The 25365-nt window shown below is 40.1% G+C and overlaps 2 protein-coding genes across 3 annotated transcripts in view; one reads left to right on the forward strand and one right to left on the reverse strand.

Moving 5' to 3' along the window:
* ATP5F1E (ATP synthase F1 subunit epsilon) overlaps nt 1-3495 on the forward strand; it is an 84261-nt gene extending 80766 nt beyond the window's left edge. Inside the window, exons 2-4 of the mRNA XM_063296997.1 lie at nt 1227-1275; nt 2359-2489; nt 3374-3495. Coding sequence (XP_063153067.1) covers nt 1244-1275; nt 2359-2482 — 156 coding nt within the window. The 5' untranslated portion in view covers nt 1227-1243 and the 3' untranslated portion in view covers nt 2483-2489; nt 3374-3495. The remainder of the gene's footprint in view (nt 1-1226; nt 1276-2358; nt 2490-3373) is intronic.
* The window catches only part of TUBB1 (tubulin beta 1 class VI), a 481315-nt gene extending 465316 nt beyond the window's left edge, over nt 1-15999 (reverse strand). Inside the window, exons 1-4 of one of the 2 annotated variants that reach the window (XR_010067529.1) lie at nt 15822-15999; nt 13015-13123; nt 11328-11438; nt 4594-8390 (exon numbers count right to left, since the gene is read on the reverse strand). Coding sequence is in view for 1 of the 2 variants with exons in the window: in XM_063296988.1 (XP_063153058.1) it covers nt 7315-8390; nt 11328-11438; nt 13015-13123; nt 15822-15878 (1353 nt within the window). In the remaining variant the exon portion in view is untranslated. Of the gene's footprint in view, nt 1-4269; nt 8391-11327; nt 11439-13014; nt 13124-15821 lie in introns of those variants that run through there. The other variant, XM_063296988.1, reaches the window with a different exon arrangement.
* Nucleotides 16000-25365: the final 9366 nt, after the last annotated feature.

Below are 25365 nucleotides of genomic sequence, written 5' to 3' on the forward strand. Positions count from 1 at the left end.
GATTTTCTTAAATTTGGAGGGGTAGGATAGCTTTGCACAAGTATCTTAGAGCTGCACGGAAAGGAGGGCTTGACAGAATGCCTTGTCACTCTAAGTCAAAACAGGATGTTCAGGCATTGATGTCTGTCAGGGTCCCATACAGTTATTCTTTTGTCATAGGGAAAAGCCAGCTCCACTGAAATGAGAGCAATGGAGGTGTGAGTTTGATTTTTTTTTTTAAATTAAGATACCTATGCAGGGATTGCTGGGCCCCAGCCAAAGCAAGCTGAGAGCCCTGAGCTTAGGTCAGTGAGAATTATATAGACGCAGAAAACGTGCTAATCAATAGTGCCTAATTAATTACATACTACACTCCCCAATTTTACATCACCAGTGAGGCAACTACCTGGACCCGAACCTTGGTTCTCTTTCCCGGATCTGTCCCATTGAGCAAGGAAGCTGGGCATTGTTAGTTCCCGCCTGAATACAGTTTATTGCATTGAGTCCACCTTCAAGCTTCCCCTTGTTTAGCAGATTTAATTTCATACCATATATTAACATTAAAATAGAAAGGATCCATTTCTTGTTTGCTTTGCTAGCGGAGAACAAAATTGAAACTTCTAAACCCCATGCTGCTTTGGGGAACTCAGAAATGCAGCAGGACAAGCAACGGCATAATTCTGCCGCATTCCCAACACCCAGTTAACATTTTCGAAACACGTTTTAAGAATATATGGGATAATTAAAAGCTAATTCTATAAATAATAATGAAAAGGAGTTAAAATACATAAGAAAAATAAATAATTGTAATCGCCAACAATAAAAAACAACCTCCCCTCCAAAGAACTCGGAGATCCCAAATTCTGCGGTGCCTCGCTCCCCAAGGAGGGCTCAAGATACAAAAAATACAGGGGGGTTGGTACACTGATATTACTTCTCAACAGACCACATGGAACGCTCACCCTAAACTTCCATCAGGAGGATAGACTCCACGCTCATCGAACCACGTAGCCAATGAAAATAGCCGGGCCGTACAAGCCCGTGCTCTGATTGGTTGTCTCCGGACGGATTGGTTCCTCCTCCCAACGAGATGGGTGGAGAAATAAGCCCGTTTGCCGTACTGGGCATCGACGGGAGGTGTGTTGTGATTGGTCGGCTTGGTTTCTGTTTCCGGGTCTTTCCGTGCTTCCGGGTTAGGCTGCGGCAAACAAGTGTCCCGCTCTCCGACTGGGCGACCTTGCGTCCTCGGACTCGAGCAGCCGTCATGGTGTCTTATTGGAGGCAAGCTGGGCTCAGGTAGGTGGGTGGCTGAAGTGGGCGGCCCCGACTTCCCCACTCCCAGAAGATGACCAAGTGGGTCTAGCGAAGCCGCCAGTCCCGAGGTGTTTGGGCGCCTTAGGTGGGAAGCGCTAGTAGGACTACTTCACCCTGCAAATTAAGCCCTTTTAATACAGAAAAGGAAGAAAAAACTCCTAGTTATAACCTCATTCCCAGAGATATCTGTCATCTCTCAAGGATATGAAAGATAGAAAATAACTCTTGATCATGTTAGGTTTTTTTTATTTCTTTACCAGGTTCGTTTCTGAGCCGGGATCAAAGAAACAGGCAGTTGCATGAAATTAAGTTCTTTATTTTTCAGCCAAGAGCGGAAGCAATGACAGCAAGCTGTTAGGTGGGCGGCTGCGCAGGACCCTCTCCTTACAGCACATTATATACATTCCATTCAACTCCTCCCTTAGAATGCCACCTCTTACTCAGTTACCCATACTCCACCTTAACACCATTCCATATCAGGGACTTCCTTCCATCCTTGCTAGGGCCCCTTGACCGTTATTAAACAATACCTTTCCTCCGAAGAAGCTATCTATGGAATGTACACCTTATCTTTCTATGAGCATAGCTATCTATCAAGGCCTGTTAGAAAGGAATAGCAAGAAGGCCAACAAAACTCTTCAGGGAAATAAAACATGGTTTCAGAGCCATAATAAAAGTACAGATGTTCTAATTTATGAATACTGAATATAAAATATATGAATATGAAATATATTTGTATTTAAGTTCTGTATATGTAAAATCTATCAATCACCTGTACACAATTGTGACATTAACCAACCGATACACCCAAAGATATGGCGAAGTCCGCTGATTTAGAGCAAATAGAGTTACCAATGGCCACTAGTCAAGATGGCTGTATCACCTTCGGAATGTGCCTCTGAATAAATGCTTGGGCCATTGTAGACCAGCTTCCATTTTCTTAGAGGTCCTGGTCCTTTATCACAGCTTCCTCCCTCAACTTTTTCTGGGTGCTTTCCTTATTTTCCACGGTTGTTAAATCCAGGAGATTGTTATTCTTTTGATCTGTATTTCTTTTTCCTTCAGCTACATCCGCTATTCCCAGATCTGTGCAAAGGCAGTAAGAGCAGCACTGAAACCTCAGTTTAAAACAGAGGCAGAGAAAACAGCAGGAGCCAATGTAAAAATTATAAAACCCAAAACGGAATGACACACAAGTAAGTGAGGAAGCGCTTGAGATTTCTGTTTCCCACACATCTGTATATAGTTTTGCAGCATTAAACTGTACCCTCAATCTTACATGGTGCAGATTATCTATGCAGCCATAAAAAAAAGAAAATTGTGATTTAATTCGGTGTTCAAGAACAGGACATTACTGATGTGTTTTTGCTGAATCATGAGATTTTGTTCAAACTCCAGCAAGAAAGATATTAGCATGAAGGGTGCTGAGTGGGTATGATTGTAAGGAACGGAATTGGATGTGCAGGAACAGTTTTACTGATTCTGCTGTTAGTAAGGCTACTCCAGTGGATTTTGCCATCTCAAACAATGGGCAATATTTGTGCTCTTCTTGTTCTGCATACAAAAGCCAACTGAACTGGAAATTCAGCACTGGAGGTGGCCAGCATGCTGAGTTATAGAGAAGCTGCATGCTGGAGAAGGTGCATGTTGCATGCTAAGTTACAGAGAAGCAGCATGCTCAGTTCTGTGTCATCCAACACCTTTCCACTCTTCCTCATCCCTGTCTGTGGCCTTATTTAGCTTCATCATAGGTCAGTCCCTACTGTAGTAATTTCCCAGTGCTGAAAACAATGGGCATTTAAAAGTGGTTTACTCTTTCTGTAATGAAAATTGCTATAGCAAATATAACAAAGAAAGATGCAGATTCATGTGTTTGTTTCAAAGATGTGGAAACAGCTTCAATGTTTTTAGGTTCTCACCTTTTGCATATCAGGTCATTGACACAATGGAATAACTTGACTGGATAATATTTTAAAAATACAGGGGCTAGTACATTGATATTAGTTCTCAAGCTCTCAATTTTAATTCACATTCTGTGCTGCTATAAATTCTTAACTGCATATTTTACCTGCCTTTACAGGGCCCGTTCTCTAAAAGGAAAAATGACAACTCGTGGGTATGCTTATGGACAGCTACTTCCCGTTTTGTGAAATCACCATATATGTATAAATGAACATGCCAATAAATGAAACTTAATACAAATGATTTTAGTGATTATGTTTTATCAAGCAATAATAAAATAGCTCTTTAGGGAATTAAGCAGTCAGTCTAGGTTTTATTGGACAGTAGCTTATTAAAAAGCTTTTTCATTTTGAGTCTGTTTTTAACAACCTAACAAGGTCACTGGGGTTACAGAAGATGTTTGAGTCCTTTGTGGTGGAAAAATATTATTGATAATTAACAGCAAACATTTGGTGGAAAGAAAATTCAATTAAAACTTGTCAATCACTTAAATTATCATGCTTGCCTGGAATTAACTTCTATGATTAACATAACTTATTACCGAGTATGTAGATAAAGGTGTGCAGCCTCATTTACCTAGGTAGTTTTAACATTTGAGAAGCTGTAGTTTAGCCTGGAATGAATACTGATGCTTTAAAACAACATTATTTAAGTATACAATGAGACCTTTCTAAAAGAAAATGTACTGGTAGTTTGACCTTTTGAATGTTTAAAACTTAAAAGTGTGGCAATTAAGTCTAAATGATGCTCTTTTCTCATTGGTGAACCTGGACACACTCCAGTCCTAACTAAGTGCTTCTAAATTCCATTTGCTTTTAGTAGGAAAATTAAACATGTTAAAATTGATTGTAGTAGAAGAAATCAGATTTAAAATGGCTTAACATTAGCTGTGTGTTAAGGAAGTATTTCTCACATTCTGATTCTTCTGTATTCACTTGTCTTCTGTTTGCTATTAAGCTTGGCAATAGTGTGGATGTTGCGAAGAAAACCACATTTAGGATTTAAAAAAAAACATTTTTAATCTATGGCAACAAGTAGTTTTCCTATATTAAAAGAGCAGCTTCAACAGATAACATCCAAAGCTGTGTTCAATGAACTCACAGTCCCTTAATACTGTAGAATGCTAGCTTTAAATCTTTTAGCACTTAAGTTGCTACATAGGATTTCCTGCAAAAGTTAGGTGCCCTAAGCTTTCAGATGTGGTCAATTTGTGTGTTTCAGTGAATTCCCAAGCGAAGAGAAGCTGCTACATGGCACAAAGTTAAATATGATATTTTCCCCTAAGCTTGAATGCATGCTTATTTACATGCAGTTTTCAATGTAATGTACTTACTTTACATTACAGATTCAATAGGTTAGGTACACCATGGATCACCAAGAGTGATCTGTATGGGAGAATTGTCAGAAGGAGATCTTTAGTCCAGTTTCATCCCCAAACTATGCATCTAAAGTATGCAAAAGAAAATGTTGATAAATCTGAAATGTTTTGGAACAAAATGCCTTGGACTGATGAAACAAAAATTCAACAGTTCAGTCACACCCACATAAGAAGCATTTGAAGAAAGTAACACTGCCAGCAATTAAGGTGGTGACTCATCATCTTTTCCCAATTTGTTGAGAAAGTAAAAAGGGAGGGGGAATTGGAAGTGTTTTAGACATCTATAGAGACAACCTTCTCTGAGAACTTTGGGAAATGGTGGAATAATCTAATTTCTACAAACAGTGCAAACTGCAAGATGTTTTTTAAGTCATGGAAATGGATACAAACTCTGTTTAATCTCATTTTTATTGGATATTGTATAGTACTTGCACTGTAACATTAGCTTAAATAAAATCAAAATTATGAGTAAAATAAATGGCAGCTAAGAGAAGTATTTCTCCTTTTTTCTGCTAGCAAAATCAGTTTTATACTACGGGAAAATAAATACTTTGTATAAATATTCAACAGAAATTTGCATAATGCACTGAAGTACACTTCAAGTTGAAAAGCAAAACTGCAAGATAAAGAGAAACGTAAGTTAATACTGTAGCTGGCAGCCTCTGAATTGTCTGGTGGAGGGATGGTTTGCTTCATATAATGCTACTGCTTAAACAAATTACTGAATGCTACACTGAGAAGGAAGTTAAACTAGACAGCCTCCATGTCCCCCTCTCCAGTTCGGTGATTCTATAATTTCTTGAGCCTCTGGACCACTGTAATTTGGTTCCTTTGAGGTGTGTTCAACTTCAGCATCTGCTGCCAGTATATCATCTAGAACATCTAACATCAAGTTGAGAAATGCAAATTTATTTCTACAAGCAACTACAAGAAACTACCCTTGAAAAATCTTTGACAGAGAAACTAGCGGAGTCCTGTAGCACCTTAAAGGCCAATAGATTTATTATAGAATATGCTTTCTGTCCTATAAATGAAATCCTATAGTTAATAAACTTGTAAATCATGCTATCATATTTTTATAATGAAAATATGTACAAATTACCACCATCCCTTGCATTTCAGGACTTTAGCTCATACCACTGAAAACTCACTTTTGCCACACACACGTGTGTGTGTGTGTGTGTGTGTGTGCATATATATGAATACAAAGCATAATTCCATATATATACATACACATAGACATAGACAAGGACATATTGTGTTTAGAATATGTCCTGATACATTTAGTAACACTTCTTTCACAGACTGTATTGTACCCATCTGGTGCCCTTCAGCCCATAAATGGGCATATTTAATCTTTCAACTGTGATGGGGTTCTTAGTTTTATTTAAAGCAAAATTGCTTTAGTGAATTTGCAAGTGGATTAGTCTAAAATATGTTGTTTAAAGCATCACCTCTATGGTCATGCTCTCCCCACTGAAATAAACAGCTTCTTAGCAATGACATTGGTAGTGTTAGGTAGTCATCTTAATTCTATGTTGATATTTGTGGTTCTTCCAATGAAGATAACTAATAGTACATTCAAGAAAGAGAAAAGAGTATTCACATAATGCATAAATGTGTTATATTAATTGGTTCAACGGAGAAATAATAACTTTTAGAACTCCTTAAATGACTGGTAAATTAATAAAAACTAAATCTATCAATGGCTTTTAACTGTCATGGTTAAATAAAACCTCTGTGTTCAAAGGCAACTGACTTATGTTTATAGATGATGATGAGGGCAACTGACTTCATGCCTCACTTGAACTCTTTCCAGAATGTTTAGCTGGTGGAAAAAAAGAACTTTGGACCTTTCAGTTCCATCCTGCAGTACCATTCTTACTTTCTTGCCTAATGGGGAGAGCTGATCCAGTGAAAGGAATGTCTGTCCAATTAATAGGTTCAGAAGTCCACATAAAATGTAGGTCAGCTAAACTATTAAGGGGCAATAATTTTTTAATTTCTTGTTAACAGCTTAAGTAGAGCTTTTATTCATTAGGCTGCTCATCTTTAACCTGCAAAAGCTTAAATGTACTAGATGAGTGAAATACAAATGGGAACAGCAGTGCACCAGATCTTCTCCAATGATAAACTAGCTAAGCTGGCTGATGTGTCCAAGTGACAAGGTTCTAGATAGAGAGATAGCAAAATGTATATTTTGACCAGTTACATTCTCATTTTGATTTTCATCCAGACACTGGATGTATCTCTTGGATGTATCTCTTGATATAGATGGAGACATACTGCCCCAATCTAGTCATTCTTGCATGCAGCGAGAGCTGATAAACCTTCATGTGCCCTTTTAATCTAGCGTGTCATATGCTTACCTTTCCTTTTTTTTAAAAAAAATACTAGCAGTTAAGGCACTGATTCAGAGGAAGTACTCATCTCTTTGCCCAAGTTGAAATGCTTAATTTAAATCAAAAAGTAAGCAGTTGGATTAGTTCTGCAATGCATTTTTAAATCAAAACTGGGTTACATACAACTTGGCTTAATGCATGGTAGTGGTTGTCCCTGCATTTGATTTAATAAAAGTTCTTTTTGGAAGTGAATCTGGCCACTTTAATTGGTGATAATCAGCACATATTAGTAAAGTATTGTTATTTTTAAAGACCAAAGGTCAGTCTTTGCTCTTCCATTTAAGCTGTTTCCTTTTCTTCTTCCCTGACCTCCTCCTCCACTTCCTCATATTCTTCTACATCTGCTTTTGCATCCTGATACTGTTGGTACTCTGAAACCAAGTCATTCGTGTTGCCTTCTGCCTCAGAAAATTCCATTTCATCCATCCCTTCACCAGTGTACCAGTGGAGAAATGCTTTTCTTCTGAACATTGCTGAGAACTGATCAGAGATACGACTGAAGAGCTGCTGAATGGCTGTGTTATTGCCTATGAAGGTGGCAGACATTTTTAGCCCACGAGGAGGAATGTCACAAACAGCCACTTTAACATTGTTGGGGATCCATTCCACAAAGTGGCTGCTATTTTTATTCTGCACAGACAATAGCTGCTCATCCACCTCCCTCGTAGACATCTGGCCTCTGAAGATGCACGCCACAGTCAAATACCGCCCATAACGTGGGTCACAAGCTGCCATCATATTCCGAGCATCAAACATCTGTTGTGTAAGTTCTGGGACTGAGAGAGCTCGGTATTGTTGACTGCCTCGAGCTGTTAGTGGAGCAAATCCTGGCATAAAGAAGTGAAGTCTGGGGAAAGGCACCATATTGACTGCCAGCTTCCTCAAGTCTGCATTGAGTTGGCCAGGAAAGCGAAGCGAGGTAGTGACACCACTCATGGTGAGAGACACCAAGTGGTTTAGGTCTCCATAGGTTGGTGTGGGGAGCTTCAGTGTTCTAAAGCAGATGTCATACAGAGCTTCATTGTCAATGCAGAAGGTTTCATCTGTATTCTCTATCAACTGGTGGATAGATAAGATGGCATTGTATGGTTCAACGACAGTGTCCGAAACTTTGGGTGAGGGCACTACACTGAAAGTGTTCATAATCCTATCAGGATATTCTTCTTTGATCTTGTTAATCAGAAGAGTGCCCATTCCAGACCCTGTCCCACCTCCAAGAGAATGGATCAGCTGAAAGCCCTGGAGGCAGTCACATCCTTCAGATTCATTCCTCACGATGTCCATTACATTTTCAATCAATTCAGCCCCTTCAGTATAATGACCCTTTGCCCAATTGTTTCCAGCACCTGAATTTCCTGTAAACATATAGAAAGAAAGCTGGCTAGAAGTCAATTGAATAATCAGCAATTGATTTGAAAAGTTAATTACTCTACCCAAATGCAAAAAGCTTAGCTCTAAAACAAAGCAGGACCTGAAGCAGTCCTCCTAAATGCTAGTAAGATATTAAGAGGTGGATGAAAATACCCCTTTACATGTGGGGAAGAGTTAATGTTGTCAAAATAAATTTTGCATCAAGACCTATATATATTTGAGAACAAAACTTATGTTGATTCCACTGAAATATTTTAAGCAGATTGATAACATTTATTTATTTATTTATTAAATTTGTATCACCGCCCATCTCCCCGCAAAGGAGGGACTCTAGGCAGTTTACAATAAAAACGAAGTTAAAATTCAATACAATTATAAAACAATAAATTTAAATATAAAATATGATAGAATCCAGATGGACTAAAAAATTCTATATCAGTCCAATTAGGGTTGTTATTGCTTTTATGGAAGGAACAAATATCCAGGATCCCCCTATTAAAATTACACCTCTCTGAAGTTGGTGGTGGTTTTGTTTTTCCTCATTTTTAACAATTCTATTGGCCTAATGTCAGTCACATACTGGAATATAAATGATATTATCTACTATTGCGGGCTCAAGTAGAGAGTTACTCTTTCATACCCTCGCTATCCAGGCAAATTCTTGGTTCTAATTATAGCAGGAATTAGGTTACTTTTCCAACATTGAAGCCAGTCAGATATATCTGAGCTGTATTTAACTAAAAATGCTGAACAGCAATACCTAAATACAGTTAAAACTGTATTTGTTATGTACATATTTGTTATGTACATTGTTTGGCCCTGATGTCCTTGTGGTCTCTAAAACCCCACAGGCATGCAAAGGGTCTCTGTTGAGACTTAATTGGCAAATTATTTTTACCAACAAAAATTAAAACGATAAAAAGGTGGATGATATACAAGAAATTCAGAATAGAGAATTGGAGTATCCTATATGGCCCAATCAATGGCTTCAAGCTTTAAGAAATGTTAGGTAAGTTTCTTAATCCCTAAAACTCAGTTAGTTCAGCAAAATTTTTCTATAGGATCTATTGAACTCTTCAAAGAATGTTTTAAAAAAGTTGGCTCTCATCCTTTCTATGCTGAAGATGTAATCAATTTTGGTACAGATGTTGTGGGTGTTTCCACTTATAATTCTTTATAGATTAAATATTATTACTCTGGTGAACTAGGTTCTTGGAAGGCAGTTGCAGGTTAAACATGTGTTTTGTTAAAAACTGTTGTTGTTGTTATTATTATTTAGATTTAATACAGCCGCCCACTTCAGTCTTTGAAGAACTTGGAATACATTGAGGTTGAACTCTTGAAAAAAAGGTGATCATGTCCTTCTGGAAGAAGGCTTGTGTCCCAGGCTCTAAAAGCTGACTTAACTCTAAGCTTTGCACTAGCTTTAAAAGGAGAGGCAAGGCCAAGCAACATAATCTATAGGTTTAATTCCTTGTTCAAAAGCAGCAATGATGAAATTGAAGGAAGTATATAATTTCAATCATTTGATAAAACTTTTTTTTTCTTTTGGATTTAGCATCAGATATAATTTAGGTGGGGTATTTATTTGTTTATTTAATTTATATAGCAACCCATCTCACATACATGACTGTGTGGCTTACAATAAAAATAAATAAAGTACATACTATACAAAAAATAAAAACTCATAGCAACCGAGTGTTGTAAAACAACCCTCAGCGTAACTAGGAGATGGGTTGGAAACTCTTGTTTATTTACTATTTTTGAACAGAGATGGGGTGTTTTTTGTGTGTCTTTTTTGTTGTTTACCATTTTTATTTCTAGGGCTTTTTAATTTTTTCTCTCTATTCCCCCCACCCTGCCCTTAGTTTATTTAATAAAGGTTTTTTTCTCTTTTTTTTCTACCATATAGCTTATTGTATAAAAGATTAAGTTTTTTTCAAAGTATTTAGTCATTGTACAGTAGTTACATATTTAAGAAGCTATTATATATAATGTTACATATTAACAACTATTTTTAAGAAAGATTAATTATAATGTTTAAAAAAATTGCGTATATTTAAAAAATAAGTGCATTGGCAGTAACATCTGTCAATGTCTTTTAGGAAGGAAGTTACCAAATAATCTTTTTATTAGTAGACACAAGATGGATTCTGTTTAAGGTATGTGCTTATTTGGATGTAAGGCCCTTAGAATGTGCTTGCATTTATTTCTTAGTAAATATGCATAGGATTCCAGAGGGCAACCATGTTGTCTCTTGCAACACATACAACTCAAAGTTTTATTGTACCTTAATATATTATTACATAAGCTTTTGTGGAGCACAGCTTTCATCTGATACACTAGTCTGTAATTTATAAAACCTTGTGTAATACTATATTAACCTTTAGGAGGCTATCAATTATGGAACTGTTACAGGTGTTGGATTTGTTCGTTTGCTTTTGGTAGATCTTCCAGTTTCATCTCTAGGGAATCTTCAGAAAGTTGTCATCTTTAATTATTTCCTTGCTAAACAATCTACAAAACTTTCATCCCCAAAATCCAAATCCTTCAGCTAACATAAGTTTGTAATTAATTATATAAAGAATGATGTGGGTATCTCTATGTGGGAAGAGTTGTAACAAAAGTTATAGAGGCAGGGAAAGAGACTTGAGGAAACATTCCTCTTAAGGTTAATTATCTCAAGAACTTTTTAATCTTTGAACATTTTATATAGGTCTTCTGTGATCTCTTTAGGCTTTCACTTTAAGCCTGAAGACCAGAATTAAGTTTTCCCTCATTAAAACTAGGCTGTTAGGTGTTCTGAAGCAATGATTAAAGATACTGATATCTTACTGAGTCAATGGGATGAACGTCAGGTATGTTGCTTCTGTGAATATCCGCTTGTTGAATTATGTTTATAAGTAACATCATATACATACCATGAATGAAGTTATCAGGCCGAAAGAGTGGACCTATTTTGCTGGACCGCACACTGTCCATGGTTCCAGGCTCCAAGTCTACCAGAACAGCACGAGGAACATACTTATGAGCTGCAACACAACAGATCAGAGATATGATAAATAGTCACCTGTAGGCCTTACCTGAACATTTTTTAAGTCTATAGATTTTATTTAAAACACTCCAGCAAAAGCAAAATTCACCCAAACCATGCTAGAGCAAACATAGTAGGATTGATTGGTATTTTTCTTAAACTGGGATGTAAGCAGTTTGGGGTGAGGAGTCAACATGATGTTGAAATTACTAGAGCATGGTTTGACTTATTTTGGAGGCTTCCCAAAGTCTACTGGCACTCAAAGATGACTTTCAGCCAGGGACATATCAGTTCAAAGTGGGGTTAGCAAGCTGGCCCCTAACACATCAGCCCCACCCTATGACCTTTTTAAAGGGGCACAAGAATGGGCAGGGATGCCATGTTGGACAATCCGCTGCTAATTAGGAGTAAGTTTAGGAAAACTGTTGGAACACTGCCCACAATCTTCATTCTCACAGCATATCTCTGTGACCAATAAACAAATTAAAAATGGTTACATTTTACCATTAGAGCCAGTTTGGTCTAGTGGTTAAGGTGCTGGGCTAGAAACCAGGACTCTGTGAGTTCTAGTCCTGCCTTAGGCATGAAAGCTGGCTGGGTGACCTTGGGCCAGTGCCCAACTCACCTCACAGGGTTGTTGTGGGGAAAATAGGAGGAGGAAGGAGTATTAAGTGTGTTCGCCGTCTTAAGTTATTTATAAAAATGATAAACACGGGATATAGATAGATAGATGATAGATAGATAAACATTTAAGAAATATACATCCTTACAGTGGGCAAGAGGAGCATCAAATGTTTATGCAATTCCCTCTATGTCCATTAGATGGCAATGTATTTAAAGCTATGAACATCTAGGGAATTTATATTAAGTTGGTGAAATACCCATAGGACTTTCACAACAGTAAGGAAATCATTACATCCACACAATTTGACCAAAGAAATGTATTTTGGAAGGAAATATCAAACATCTTCAAAGAGGTGGATGATTTTAAAATGCTGCAGACTTTGCAACCATATCTTCTCTGCTGTACAGCAAAGTATTTGAAATCCAAAACTATTTACCAGCTGTATCTTGAGATAATATATACAGCTGTGAAATATTAAATGCACTATAATCCTACAGGGTGTCATGGCTTTACTCAAAGGTAAATGATAATAGGATGGGCATTCTTGCCGCTATTGCAAATTATCTCTACAGCAGTATTTTTCAAACTTGGCAACTTTAAAATGTGCAGACTTCATCTCCCAGAATTCCCCACCAGTGGGCCAGTTTTGGCCCATGGCCTGTAGTTTGCCGACCCTAGTCTAATGTAAACTGAGAATTTTTGATGTTGCAGTTCTAACACATAAAGCAGTTTCTAGATGGGGGAAAGTCTCATTTGACCATTTTTATAAGAAGTAGATTTCATGGCAGTGGAAGACGACAAAGCATTTTATTATTATGTTATGTTATAGGTATATAGGCACTCTGTGTCTCTGGCATAGAAGTTGAAGCAATAAGTAAATGATAAACATGTTCTATTTTTAACCTCTGTAATTGCATGTGCAAGCAAATTTGCTTGCCCAAGTACTTACAGTAAGCTTCATTGAAATACACATTAATTCTTTCCTGCTGCAATGGTGAATCACCGTGGTAATTTCCCGTGGTGTCAATTCCATGCTCATCGCTGATGACTTCCCAGAACTGAAAAAGAACAAACAGACACAAAAATTACAAGCATTCCACCTGGTTAGTTAGTTAGTTAGTTATTGGTGGGTGAAGTGGTGAGAGGCTTTGATCACTGGCATTCTTGCATGGAGCAGCAGGCATGGAATTTGAGCTCTCTTTTTTTCATCAGCTTAATACATACATGAATGAATTTCCCTCACCCCCACTCCCCAGTAGGAAGTCAAGGTGAGACACAAATCAGATAAAATTAGTAATGTGACTCAAATCAGGAATCAACAGCCACCTCTCTCTGCAGTCTTGAAACTGAAAACTGGCTACTTGCCACAAGTTAGCAGAGTAACCTTCTCTTGCACAATCATGTGGATTTGGATTGCTTTGGGTTCTTGTGAACGCTTAAGATGTCTTCCAGTTGCTCTCTATGTACTTCTAGGTTCTCATTCATCCTGGTTTCTCTCCCCAGCATCCTTTCTCTCTTTTCCCCCTACCCATTCCCTCTATGTGGTTACTAAGAGTCAACACCAACTTGGCAGCACTTAATCAATTCCTCCTTCTGCAATCTTGAGAACTCTTTCTCAGGTTACATGTTAGTAAAACTAGGTTGGGAAGAGTGGGGAGAGAGCAGACTTCTGCATTTCATGGCATCCAGCACCGTCAGCACAGAACAGAATGGGACCAAATTTGGTGCGGGTCGAGATATTGGCAAAGAAGGATCAGGTTTAAAATGGGCCAGGTTTGGCCAAGGGCTGTAGAGAAAAACATTCCAGAAAAGTTCCTCCTTTCTGGTCATGTGACCTAGAGCAGAACATGTGCAGCCCACCCTGTGCACCCATGTATACACACACACACAACTGCAACATGACCGAAGAGTAGAAATTCACCCATACCCACACATGCACAGATAACAACATCCTTCTTTGTTAGAAAATAGAGATGCTTGCTATGCTCATGACAAAGAGTTGCAAAGTATTCCCAAAGCTGTGCTATGCACATTTTACTACCTTGTTTAACTTTCCTCCCTACACCTAACATCAGGTTTTATAACATCTTTTATGATCTTTGAATTGCATTGTACAGTATTCTTATTATTAATGGTCAATATATTTATTAATTATTATTCATTATTCACCAGTGATTCGTTTCGACAAGACTTCTAGTAAGAATCAGTAACACAGTGACAGCAGTGAGGCAGACTTTTGGCTACACACAAACATTGACTTAGACTAGAACATGTGGCATTGGATGCTTACCCCACAATGCCTATCTATGTGCCCACTTTGCAATTCAGCCCTGCTGGGTCCTTATCTGGGACTGTGAGGGTGTAAATGCAAGAACGCCCTCATTTTGCAACTACAAGCGTCTAAACATCTCTTGTCTTTAGTTTACAATATATAGAACACTTTGTTATAATAATATAGAACTATATTATTGTTGATACAAACAGACTCCAGTTCAAAACTGGGATCTGATCAAAACTGTCATGCTGAATCAGACCGTATTCCCCAACAGTAGCCAGCAAATGCAGCTGAAGCAAAGGATGGAGATTATTCATTCCCCCTCTGAGTCCCTGGAATATGCAATCCAAGAGACAGTTTATTTCTAGAAGTTTTGATGAGTTCTTATAGGTGGCTGTTTCCATTGTCATTAAGAATACTCAGGAATGACCTGCATCAGGATACAGTTGTACATTGCTATTGTCTATCAGCTATTGTTAGAACAAAATTCTTCAGGATGTGACCTATATCAGGCCTAGCCTTTGGCCACTTACTTTGCCAACTCTTCATTTCCAGGTTACCTTACTTCAACCAAACTTATTCAAAACAAAAAGAAACACAGAACTTGTTTCAAACTTTCTTCCTTCCCAAAAGGAAAGTTTGTGTTCCATAATCTTAATTTTAGAATGATTTACTAGCAGAGGAATAATCACCATCAAAAACGTGGGATTTACTGCTGAGTAAATACATACTGGAGATTTTCCCAGACTGGTGACTCCAAATGTCCAATAATTCTTTGGCAGGGAATGATGGGATCATCACTTTAGTGGCTGATTAATGTTGTAATGCTGTCTTTCTAATCTGGATTTATCTGGCCTCATCTTTATGAGAACAGATTGGTGATGATTCCTTTGAAAAACTCAAGCACCACCAGAGTATTTTGTCCAAAGCATGGACAAGTCTTTCAGAAGCAGTGGGAACACTCCAACCTGGTGGGACCTGCGATCATTCAACCATCTTAGACTTTGCCATCTTTAGTAAACACACTGTATCCTCACTGCTTGTAGTAAGGCAATTGTTTCACACAGGGACCCATTTTCTTCTCTACTCACACCACAAAATGTCTTTAAAGAGGGATTCAACAAATGAATGGAGAAAAAGAAAATCAAAGGCTAATTGTCATATTTATGTGCTACTCCTGTTTTCCAGAGGTAGTGTATCTTTGGGTACCAGTTGCTGGGAAGAAGTGAATACCTCCTTTTCAGTTGTACTGCAGACTTCCTTGAGTCATCTGGTATGAAACAGGATGGTGGTCTAAATGAATCAATATTTGACCTGACATTATAATCTCTTCTGTTGAAAAGTTACATTTTAATAGATTTTGCGTGTGGATCAAATGGTAATAACATCTTCACCCAAAATTGTCCAAATTTCCATCATACCTTGTTGATATGAGCTATATCTCATTACCTTTTAGCAGCATAATGAAAGCCATGTCCTACCTTAGCACCAATCTGATTCCCGCACTGGCCGATCTGGACATGCACAATTTCACGCATCTTGCCTAGGTCCAGCAACAAAGATGGGCTCTTCTTTTCCTGACACTCTCTTTAATAGAAAGGCTCACTTGCCCCTTGTAGTGTCAGCTATAAACACTCTTATCATGTGCCAAACGTGGCTTCTAGAGTGAATGCAAGCAACAGCATCAACATGGGGAGGTCTGGCACCTCCCACTCTGCTAACAAGACCTCTTCTGATATGACATTCATAAGAAACTCCCAAAGAAGGAAAACATTCCAATAATGCAGTGTCCCTTCAATGACTGACCTCCTAGCCATGTAATTTTATGCACAAGAACTCTGCCAATCCAGCCCAACCTATGCAACCCCATTTCCAAATGTTCAGCTAAGCTTGAGGTGCTACTAGAAGATCATGCATTCATCTTTTATCCCAGCTCATTGACTTGACATAACAAGAATGCATGACCATGTATACCACATAGCATCTGGTCTTCAGCTTTTATTGACAATGCAAGAAGATCAAAGCACAAGACCATCACACCCAATATTTTGTGTCCAATGATTCAGCCTGATGCCAGCCAAGTCAGACAGAGATTGTTATAGCCATCCTTAAAGACTCCTCTTCAGAAGACAAGAAGAAACCAGAGGGCCCTTGGAAGCAATGGATTTATTGATCCAGGATCAGCAGAGCAAGCAAGCAAGAGTCAGCTTCTATGAGGCTCCAGTTTCTTGCTGGATGCCTTGGAACAACCTCCAAACCATTGAGAATTATGGCTGGATAGAAAGTCATACAATTACAAGGTGCAGAAAGTGAGATTGGAAGAAAAATCTCCTTGGGAGTAATGGTTTATCAGGAGTTAGTCCTAAATTGCCCTGCAATCCGATTCATTTTATTCATGCTGGTTGTATTGGGGATTCAGGCTTGGCATTATCCAGAAGTGACCCAATGTTGGAAACCAGCTCGGTACCTTGCATGCTCCTTTGACAAGCTGTCTTGAACCCTGCCCTGAACACTTGGATTGTCTTCTTGGCATCTAAAATGTATCCTTTGATTTTTTCCCTTTTTGTGGAACTCTGGCAATATGGCTTGGCTAACTCCTGGATTGTCTCTAGCCTGGATTTACAGTTTTGTAACTGGGAGAGTCTATTTGGGACTATTGGGAGAGTCCTTAGCCCATACAGTTATATCTGTTTCCTCTTTTCTAAGCCCACTGGCTAAGGCAAGGCAAAGGTAGTTCTTCCCATTTCAGCTGTCCAATGATTTATAGGCTTTGGATTTGGAGCATCCTTGTCATTCTCTCCTGCTGATCTGTCTCAGGTATGCATCAAAAATAGGCCAACTTTGTTGGGGGGACAGTGAACTTCTTTGAAATTTTGGATGTCCTGGGTGCCACCTTGAGTGTGGCTATTCTAAAGCCCTCCTTTTCCAGAAAGTAAACTAGCAGGGATGTCCTTGCCTTATTCCGCCACACACACACACACCTGTTTATCTCTGACTTCTTTTTCATGGCCCCCTTAACACTCCGTGTCTTTGATGAGACAATGTTGTTCTGAAAACAAAAGCATTTCTGTTCCAGGGGAAGCCATAGTAAAGCATGTTCTCCTTTGATAGGGAAAGGTCTGTTTATCTTTGAGCACCATGCTTCCCATCTGTGTTGGCCAGCAGCTGCAGTGATGCTGCAAATGTGTTATCCTTCCTCGGCTGCCGAATGGGACAGTATTTGTTCAGGCTCCAGCTTCATTACAGGAAGGACAGCAGGGAAAGAGAAGTGAAGTGCTTATTTTTAATTGCACACCGGAACTTGGGGCAAATTCTGATAGGACAAATGTAGAAATAATGTGCCAAGGGCTCTAGCAATGGCTGGGGGCCCAATAGGATGGTAGGTAAGAAAGATAATTTAATATAAAAGCGTTTGCCTTGAAAGGCAGAGAGGACTGTCTAGAGCAGTGTTTTTCAACCTTGGCAACTTTAAGAAGTGTGGACTTCAGCATGGCTGGCTGGGGAATTCTGGGAACTGAAGTCCACACATCTTAAAGTTGCCAAGATTGAGAAACACTGTTCTAGAGCAAGTGGAGTACATGTCATCCCCCTTTTCTTTCAGAGGATTTTTAAAATGTATGCTACTCCATTCACAACCAACTCTAAGATATCATAGCAGGCATTTTGGAAAACCAACTGGAAGACACTGATTTCACGTATTTGTTATTTTATTGGCACTGGATGGAATCAGTTCAGCTATCTGGGGGGGATACAAATGTGAGCACTCAGAGAAAGTGCCACTGCAAGAAAGTTACCAGACAGACATTGTAGGCCACATCCGTATTTCTTGGTTTAAAAAGATGATGGAGATGGAACAAATTAAAACTTGCATGATCAAGTAGATGCAAAACTTCAAGAAGTCATCAGAGTAGAACAATGGGAATTTTATTTATTTATTTATTTATTTATTTATCCAATTTGTCTCCACCCATCTCCTCCCATCGGGGGACTCTGGGCAGTTTACAGCAATCAATTAAAACAACAATCATAAAATATACAGTATAAAATTACAATAATAAATAATATAAATAAGAGTAAAGATAAAAAGTCCAAGTGGCGAAGAATCTAAAACAGTCCAAGTGTGGCAGGAGTGGTCTATAGCAGCCATCCCCATGTAGATCTATTCCCCTCTCCACCCCAATCGAGGCGGGAGAACCAGGTCTTCAGACTCCTCCGAAAGGCCAGGAGCGATGGGGCCAATCTCACCTCCGGGGGCAGCATGTTCCACACAGCGGGAGCTACTGCAGAGAAGGCCCACTTCCTGGACCCCGCCAAATGAAGTCTTAAAGACGGGGTCCGCAGCATGCCCTCTCTGCACAATCGGGTGGGATGGGTTGATGTAATGGGGAAGAGGCGGTCCCTCAAGTAACCTGGCCCCATGCCATGTAGGGCTTTAAAGGTGATAACCAACACCTTGAATTGGACCCGGAAGCAAACTGGTACCCAGTGCAGCTCGTGCAGCAGCAGTGTTACATGTGCCCTTCTGGGGGCACCAAAAACAGCTCGTGCGGCTGCATTCTGGACCAGCTGAAGCTTCCGGATACTTTTCAAGGGTAGCCCCATGTAGAGCACATTGCAATAGTCTGTCTGAGAGGTAACAAGGGCATGAGTGACTGTTCGAAGGGCCTCCTGGTCCAGGAAGGGGCGTAACTTGTGCACAGCACGTAGCTGCACAAAGGCTCTCCTGGCCATGGCTGCCACCTGCTCTTCAAGCAGGAGCCCTGAGTCCAGGAGGACCCCCAAGTTACACACTGGGTCTGTCTGGGGCAGTGCAACCCCATCCAGAACTAAAGATGTTAATGTCCCAAATACGAAGAACCATTAGCCCACAGCCACTCGGTCTTACCAGGGTTCAGTTGAAGCCTGTTGTTCCCCATCCAGGCCCCCACAGCCCCCCGACACTCAGAGAGGGCAGTCACGGCATCACTTACTTCACCTGGGATGGATATATATATAACTGGGTATCATAAGCATATTGATGATACCTCATCCCATGGTGACGGATGATCTCACCCAGCGGTTTCATGTAGATGTTGAATAGGAGAGGAGAGAGAATGGAACCCTGCAGCACCCCACAATGGAGGGGTCGAGGGTTGGATCTCTCCCCCCCACATCACCACCAATTGGGGCCAGCCCTGGAGGAAGGAGGTGAACCAGCGCAAAACTACACCGCCCACCCCCAACTCCCTGAGCCACCCCAAAAGGATACCATCATCGATGGCATCGAAAGCTGCTGAGAGATCAAGGAGAGCGAGGATGGATGCTATGGAAAAATCAGTAAAATGTACTCCAAACTATAATTTGAGGGGAAATTGGTACAAAATGTTTCAGAGATGATAAATAACTCCATCAAGACAAATTCAGACACTTGGAATATGTTTTTTAGGAGAAGAGTTAAGAGACCAATCAAAAATAATATAAATGAAATGACTTAGATATTAGCAATAACCTCCAATGTTTAATCTTCAAAAAACTTAGGTGGTGATTAGCAGTGCGGGAAATACATGGAAGGGAAGAGAAGAATGTGTTACCAAGTTTTTTTCCCCCTCCATAATGCTTTTACTTACATTTATTAGTAGTTCTTTATCTTCTACTTTGCTTTTTGTAACTTCGTGTGATTTCTGTTTAAATAATCTGTCCAAGTTTATGCAATTAAAAACAATGAGCTACATTTTTCCTGTTGAGGATTTGAGGTTGGTTCTGTTGCATTGGATGAGTGCTGTATTTTAAAAACTGTCCATGTTGTAGCTGCTCTGCTACCTCATTTAAGTTCTACACCCAATAGCGATCACCCAGCTGTTCCTAGGAAATTCTGTGTAGGCAGCAGCCCTCTGCTTTTTGTTATAAATAACAGGTATTCGGTGTAATATAACACCGTCCCTGATGTTGAAGGCTCCATTTCTGATCAAATATGGAGGAAAGACAGGAGTTAAGTATTGCCGGTAATGTCATTCAGATTATCAAAACTACCCTCTTCAAGCTGATACTCAGTGCAGAGTACCGAAAAAACACCCATCTATTTGTATTGTATCTGTTTCGCCACACCTATGCGTGTCTGTAATTATTAATAGCAGCATAGCAAGGGTGTGGATGGTACAATCAAAACAATGGCACAATCGAAACTCTGCATTTTTATGTGGGTCACACATAAAAAGCGGACAGAGATTCAATTGCACTGTTGTGACTGCCATCTTGACTTTTTCGACCATAACCTGGGGGCACCCCGTAGCATGGGGAGAGTATTAAGCCTTTTTCCCCCAAACCAGAGACCACTATTCATGTTGCTTTTGAGAGAGAGAGGGAGAGAGAGCAAAGCCATACGCCATCATGGATTTCTGGTGTCAAAGATCAGTTTTCCCCCAACTTGCAGAGCAACTGTCCACAGTGGGTTGGTCTACTTTCCTGTATACCTTCTAACGTATTGCCCATCTTGTGTGTGGCAAGCAGTTATGGGCAGTATAAAGAAGTTTCTTATAACTGTTAGCACCAAATCTGCCACCAGCTCATCACACATGTTCTTTTTCTACTCTGCAAACAGAAAAAGCAAAGCCCACCTTTTCTACCATAACCAGCCCAGGCTTTCTCCCCATCTCCCTCCCCATCACCTCTTTTCTAAACTTTGTTTATTAGCGAGTCACTGTATACATGACACATTCCTTTTAAAGAAAAGGCAAATTTATCAGAATCACCTCTTTGGCTATATCCAGAAACGCACTACGGTTGGCACTCAAGTGAACTGCTCTGGACCTTATCAACTGGCAGCACATGAGCAAAGTCAAAAGAGGAAAATTAGTTTAACAGGACAGATCTGGGCCACGTTTCCCAAATGTGCATTTTTGTTCTAAGGTCTAGGGCTGTTCTTTTTTGAGAATTTCTGGCACCTTCCAGGAGGCCAAGACAAATTGTGCTTTCAAAATCTACTTAGTTTGTTGAAGAAAAAGGGACTCACTTAGTAACATCTCCTATAAAACAGAGGATTAAAAATATTAAGAAATAGTTGTCCTTTCCTATTGATGATGTCCACAGGAGGGGGCAGGTTAGACTGATGAAAGCAGTGACAGGGAATTGTGATGCAAACCCCTGCATGTGTGGCAATATCACACACATGACCAGAAGGAGCAGAAATTTTAATCCTGAAGTGGCTTTCATCTCTGTGATAAAAGCAGCATAACCCTGTGGATGCTGCTGCTGCTGTGGCTGTTCTTCACCCAAATTTCCCAGTTCACAGCTGAGTAGATAGTTCAGGTTGTGTTCCCGCACACATACCTCCAAGGAGCATCACTGCTTACTTCTGAATAGACATGTACAAAGAATGCCTCCTTTAAATCATACTCAACTCCTGACGTGGACACATTCATATAGTTTTCTTGGCATTAATAGCCACATAACCTGCTACTGCCTCCTTTCAAGATGTTTCAATTTTCCGATCAAGCTTCTAATATTGGAAATTCCTAGTGGTCTCCCATCCAACCCTGCTTAGTTTTAAACATTAGGCTAGATCAGCTGGATATGGCAACCCCAGTGGATAGGTGGGAATACCAACTTGTAACCAGTGCAGCTTTCAAAACAGTGGTGTTACTCAGGCAAATCTCAGTAGCCCCTTGAATCCACCTTATTCAGCCCAACATCAAGATAGGTGATGCTGAGTATCATCCACATAATAATAAGTCTGAGTCTCAGATCTGTTGTTGTTGTTCAGATGTTGTGTCCGACTCTTCGTGACCCCATGGACCATAGCACGCCAGGCCTTCCTGTCCTCCACTGTCTCCTGGAGTTTACTCAGATTCATGTTCATTGCATCAGTGATGCTATCTAACCATCTCATTCTCTGTCGTCCCCTTCTCCTTTTGCCTTCAGTCTTTCCTAGCATCAGAGTCTTTTCCAGTGAGTCCTCCCTTCGCATTAGGTGGCCAAAGTATTTGAGCTTCAGCTTCAGTATCTGTCCTTCCAATGAACATTCAGGGTTGATTTCCTGTAGGATTGACTGATTTGACCTGCTTGCAGTCCAAGGGACTCTTAAGATTCTTCTCCAGCACCACAGCTCGAAAGCATCAATTCTTCAGTGCTCAGCCTTCCTTGTGGTCCAACTCTCACAGCCATACATTACTACTGGGAAAACCATAGCTTTGATTATACAGACCTTTGTCGGCAAGGTGATGTCTCTGCTTTTTAATATGCTGTCTAGGTTTGCCATAGCTTTCCTCCCAAGGAGCAAGCGTCTTTTAATTTCATGGTGGCAGTCACCATCTGCAGTGATCTTGGAGCCCAAGAAAATAAAATCAGTCACTGCTTTCATTTCTTCCATTTCTATTTGCCAAGAGAATCCCAGATAGGACTATCTTTTAAAAACAATTAGCCACTTTAAATACAAAATACATACATATGTTTAGATACAGTGTCAGCTATTGTAAAACTATGCCATCTATTCACAGTTCTATAATTTACAGCTGAATGGCTTTCTTCTGTTGAGGGCTGTATGTAATCTATTGGTGTAATCCAGGGTTTTTCAACCAGGGTTCTGTGGCACCCTAGGGTTCCGCGAGAGGTCACCAGGGGTTCCCTGGGAGATCATGATTTATTTAAAAAAATATTTCATATTTGGGCAACTTCACATTAAAGAGATAAGCTTCATTCTTTATTTTCAGTTTAAGACCACTATTAATGGCTTACGCATGAAACGAATATAATAATTTTATAACTTCTGGCCTACCTTTGAGCCTGAATGTGCAGGGTTTCCATGAGGCCTGAAAATATTTCAAGGGTTCCTCCAGGGTCAATTGGTTGAGAAAGGCTGGTGTAATCCATTGGGGACCACAGGTGATCATAGCTGAAGAAAGCAATGGTTAAAACCTGAGCCAAAAATGGCTAGGGGCATCCATTCTGTCTCTAATACCCCTTTTTCCCTTTCTGATCATTTTTGCCCTCTCCTAAGAAGCAGACTGCAAGGAAAGGATAATTATGTCTCATCAGAAGCCACAAACTAATTGTGTGCCGAGGGCTTTTGAATTGAGACCAAGGCAGGCATGTAGCCATGCCTTGGTCTCCTGCTATCAATCTGATTCATGCAGTATACCACAAAGAACAATTTATGACTCAGCTTAGTCTTTTTCTTTGTTCAGAAATGAATTTGTCTGTGGCAGAAGCATCCACCAGGGCAGTCAAAAATTCAAGGGGGTGCCCGTGATCACATAATCAGACCCTCCCCTTTTAATATGCACATTAAAAAGGGGTGGGGCTTTGATCACACAGTCACTCACACCACTTTGATTTTTTAAACCTCCCTGCAGACATCCCTGGTCTGTTGTCCAAAGTTTGATCAGCTGAAATACAGACCTGGTAATTATATCATCCAAAGTCCCACTTCGTTCAGCCTTTTTAAAACCAGTTTTGTTTTGTTGCATTTTTCATTTTCCCAAGTCATACGTCATAGATGAACATGTTGTTTCTCATGCTTTTGCTTGTTGAAGGAGAAGGTGAGCAACTTCCCCAACCATCCTGAAATATTATTAATAGGCATGCTCAGAAGGTAATAATTGCTGAAGCTCTAATTCACTGGGCAAATGAGCAAAACTATTACAAAGCAATTGAAGATTTCATTTTCTCTCTCCAGATATAGAGGGGTGTTGAAAAAAGCTTTTTTTCCCCTCCACAATAGAACTTAACCCTGTCCTTCTGGAATGTCTGAATGTCTCCGATCTGCCCAAGAGTGGGGCTCATAAAATGTAACTTGAGTCAAACATGCAAACGTAAATGGAATCTCAGAACATCTAGCTCAACTCCCAGCCCAGTGCAAAAAATCACAACTTCAGCATCCCAAGGGAGCCGTCTGCTTTAATCCTCCAGGTGATACTGAACTGAAGTAAGTTTACCACCTCAGTCTGTCCTGCTGTTGAATAACTCTCACCTTTAGGATATTTTTCCTGAAGTCCAATCCAAATCTAATTCCTTACAATTGAAAGTCATTTTGTTCTGTTTTTTGAAACAGCTCTGAACACTTCTGCTCCGTCTGGTATACAAGAGCCCTTCAAATACTTGAGGACAGCTATCATGTCTCCCTGCAGTCTTCTCTTCTTCAGGATAAATGTATCCAGTACCTCCAACTATTCTTCTTCAGTTTTTCCTTCCAGGCTCCTTAACCGCCCATAGTTGCCCTCTTTTGGACACAGTCCTTTGTCAACATCCTTCCCAAACAGCAGCATCAAGGACCAGATGCAATTCTCTAGGTACGGTCAATCCAATACAGAATAGAGAGCGATGATAACTCAGTTACTGAGTAACGATGAATCAATTCCTTTAGTACAGTTTGCTATCAGGATATCTCACCGCTATACAGTTCCTGTGGGTTCCTGCCAACTCTAGTACCCTTGTAAATGTTCAATAATACTGTAGCTCTAAGAGATCCTTTTCATCTCTTGACTGTGTCCTGACAAGTTCCTAAAATTCAACAAGAAGCACTTTGGACAGGACTCAACATGGGGCAGCAATAAGCAGCAGGTTAGTGTTAGTGCTGGAAGGAATGTCTCACTCCAGCAGGCCTGGGGCTGGAAAAATTGGCATTTTCCTGCAGTGGTTTTTGGAGGCAGGATGATCTCCTTCAGCTGTGATCATCCCAGTGGAGGTTAAGGAGTTTGAGAAAGAGGAGAAAAGTGGAGAAAACAGGTATGAAATTCCAGTGCAAACCTTCGCTATTCAGAGTCAGAACCCAGTGGGACCTCTTGCCTGAATGCTGGAGGTGGCAGGGGAGGAAGATATGAAAGGGCAAAGCTGTCTGGGCCATGCAACCTGTGCTAAGTGGGCCGCCAGCTCTCAGAGGGAGAGAGTGTGCACCTGTGGAAGAAAGCGTGCACTGTCCTATCAGCAATGCTGAAGGAAGATTCCCCTGCCAATCCAAGTGCCTTTTGCAAGCCAAGTGGGAGGAGGTTTCTCTTATCCTTTCCCACAGGCAGCAGATGCCTGGACCAGCCCTCTCTCTGCCTAGCCTCCCAC

Source organism: Candoia aspera, chromosome 3 (assembly GCF_035149785.1).
Source record: "Candoia aspera isolate rCanAsp1 chromosome 3, rCanAsp1.hap2, whole genome shotgun sequence".
Classification (NCBI taxonomy): Eukaryota; Metazoa; Chordata; class Lepidosauria; order Squamata; family Boidae; genus Candoia; species Candoia aspera.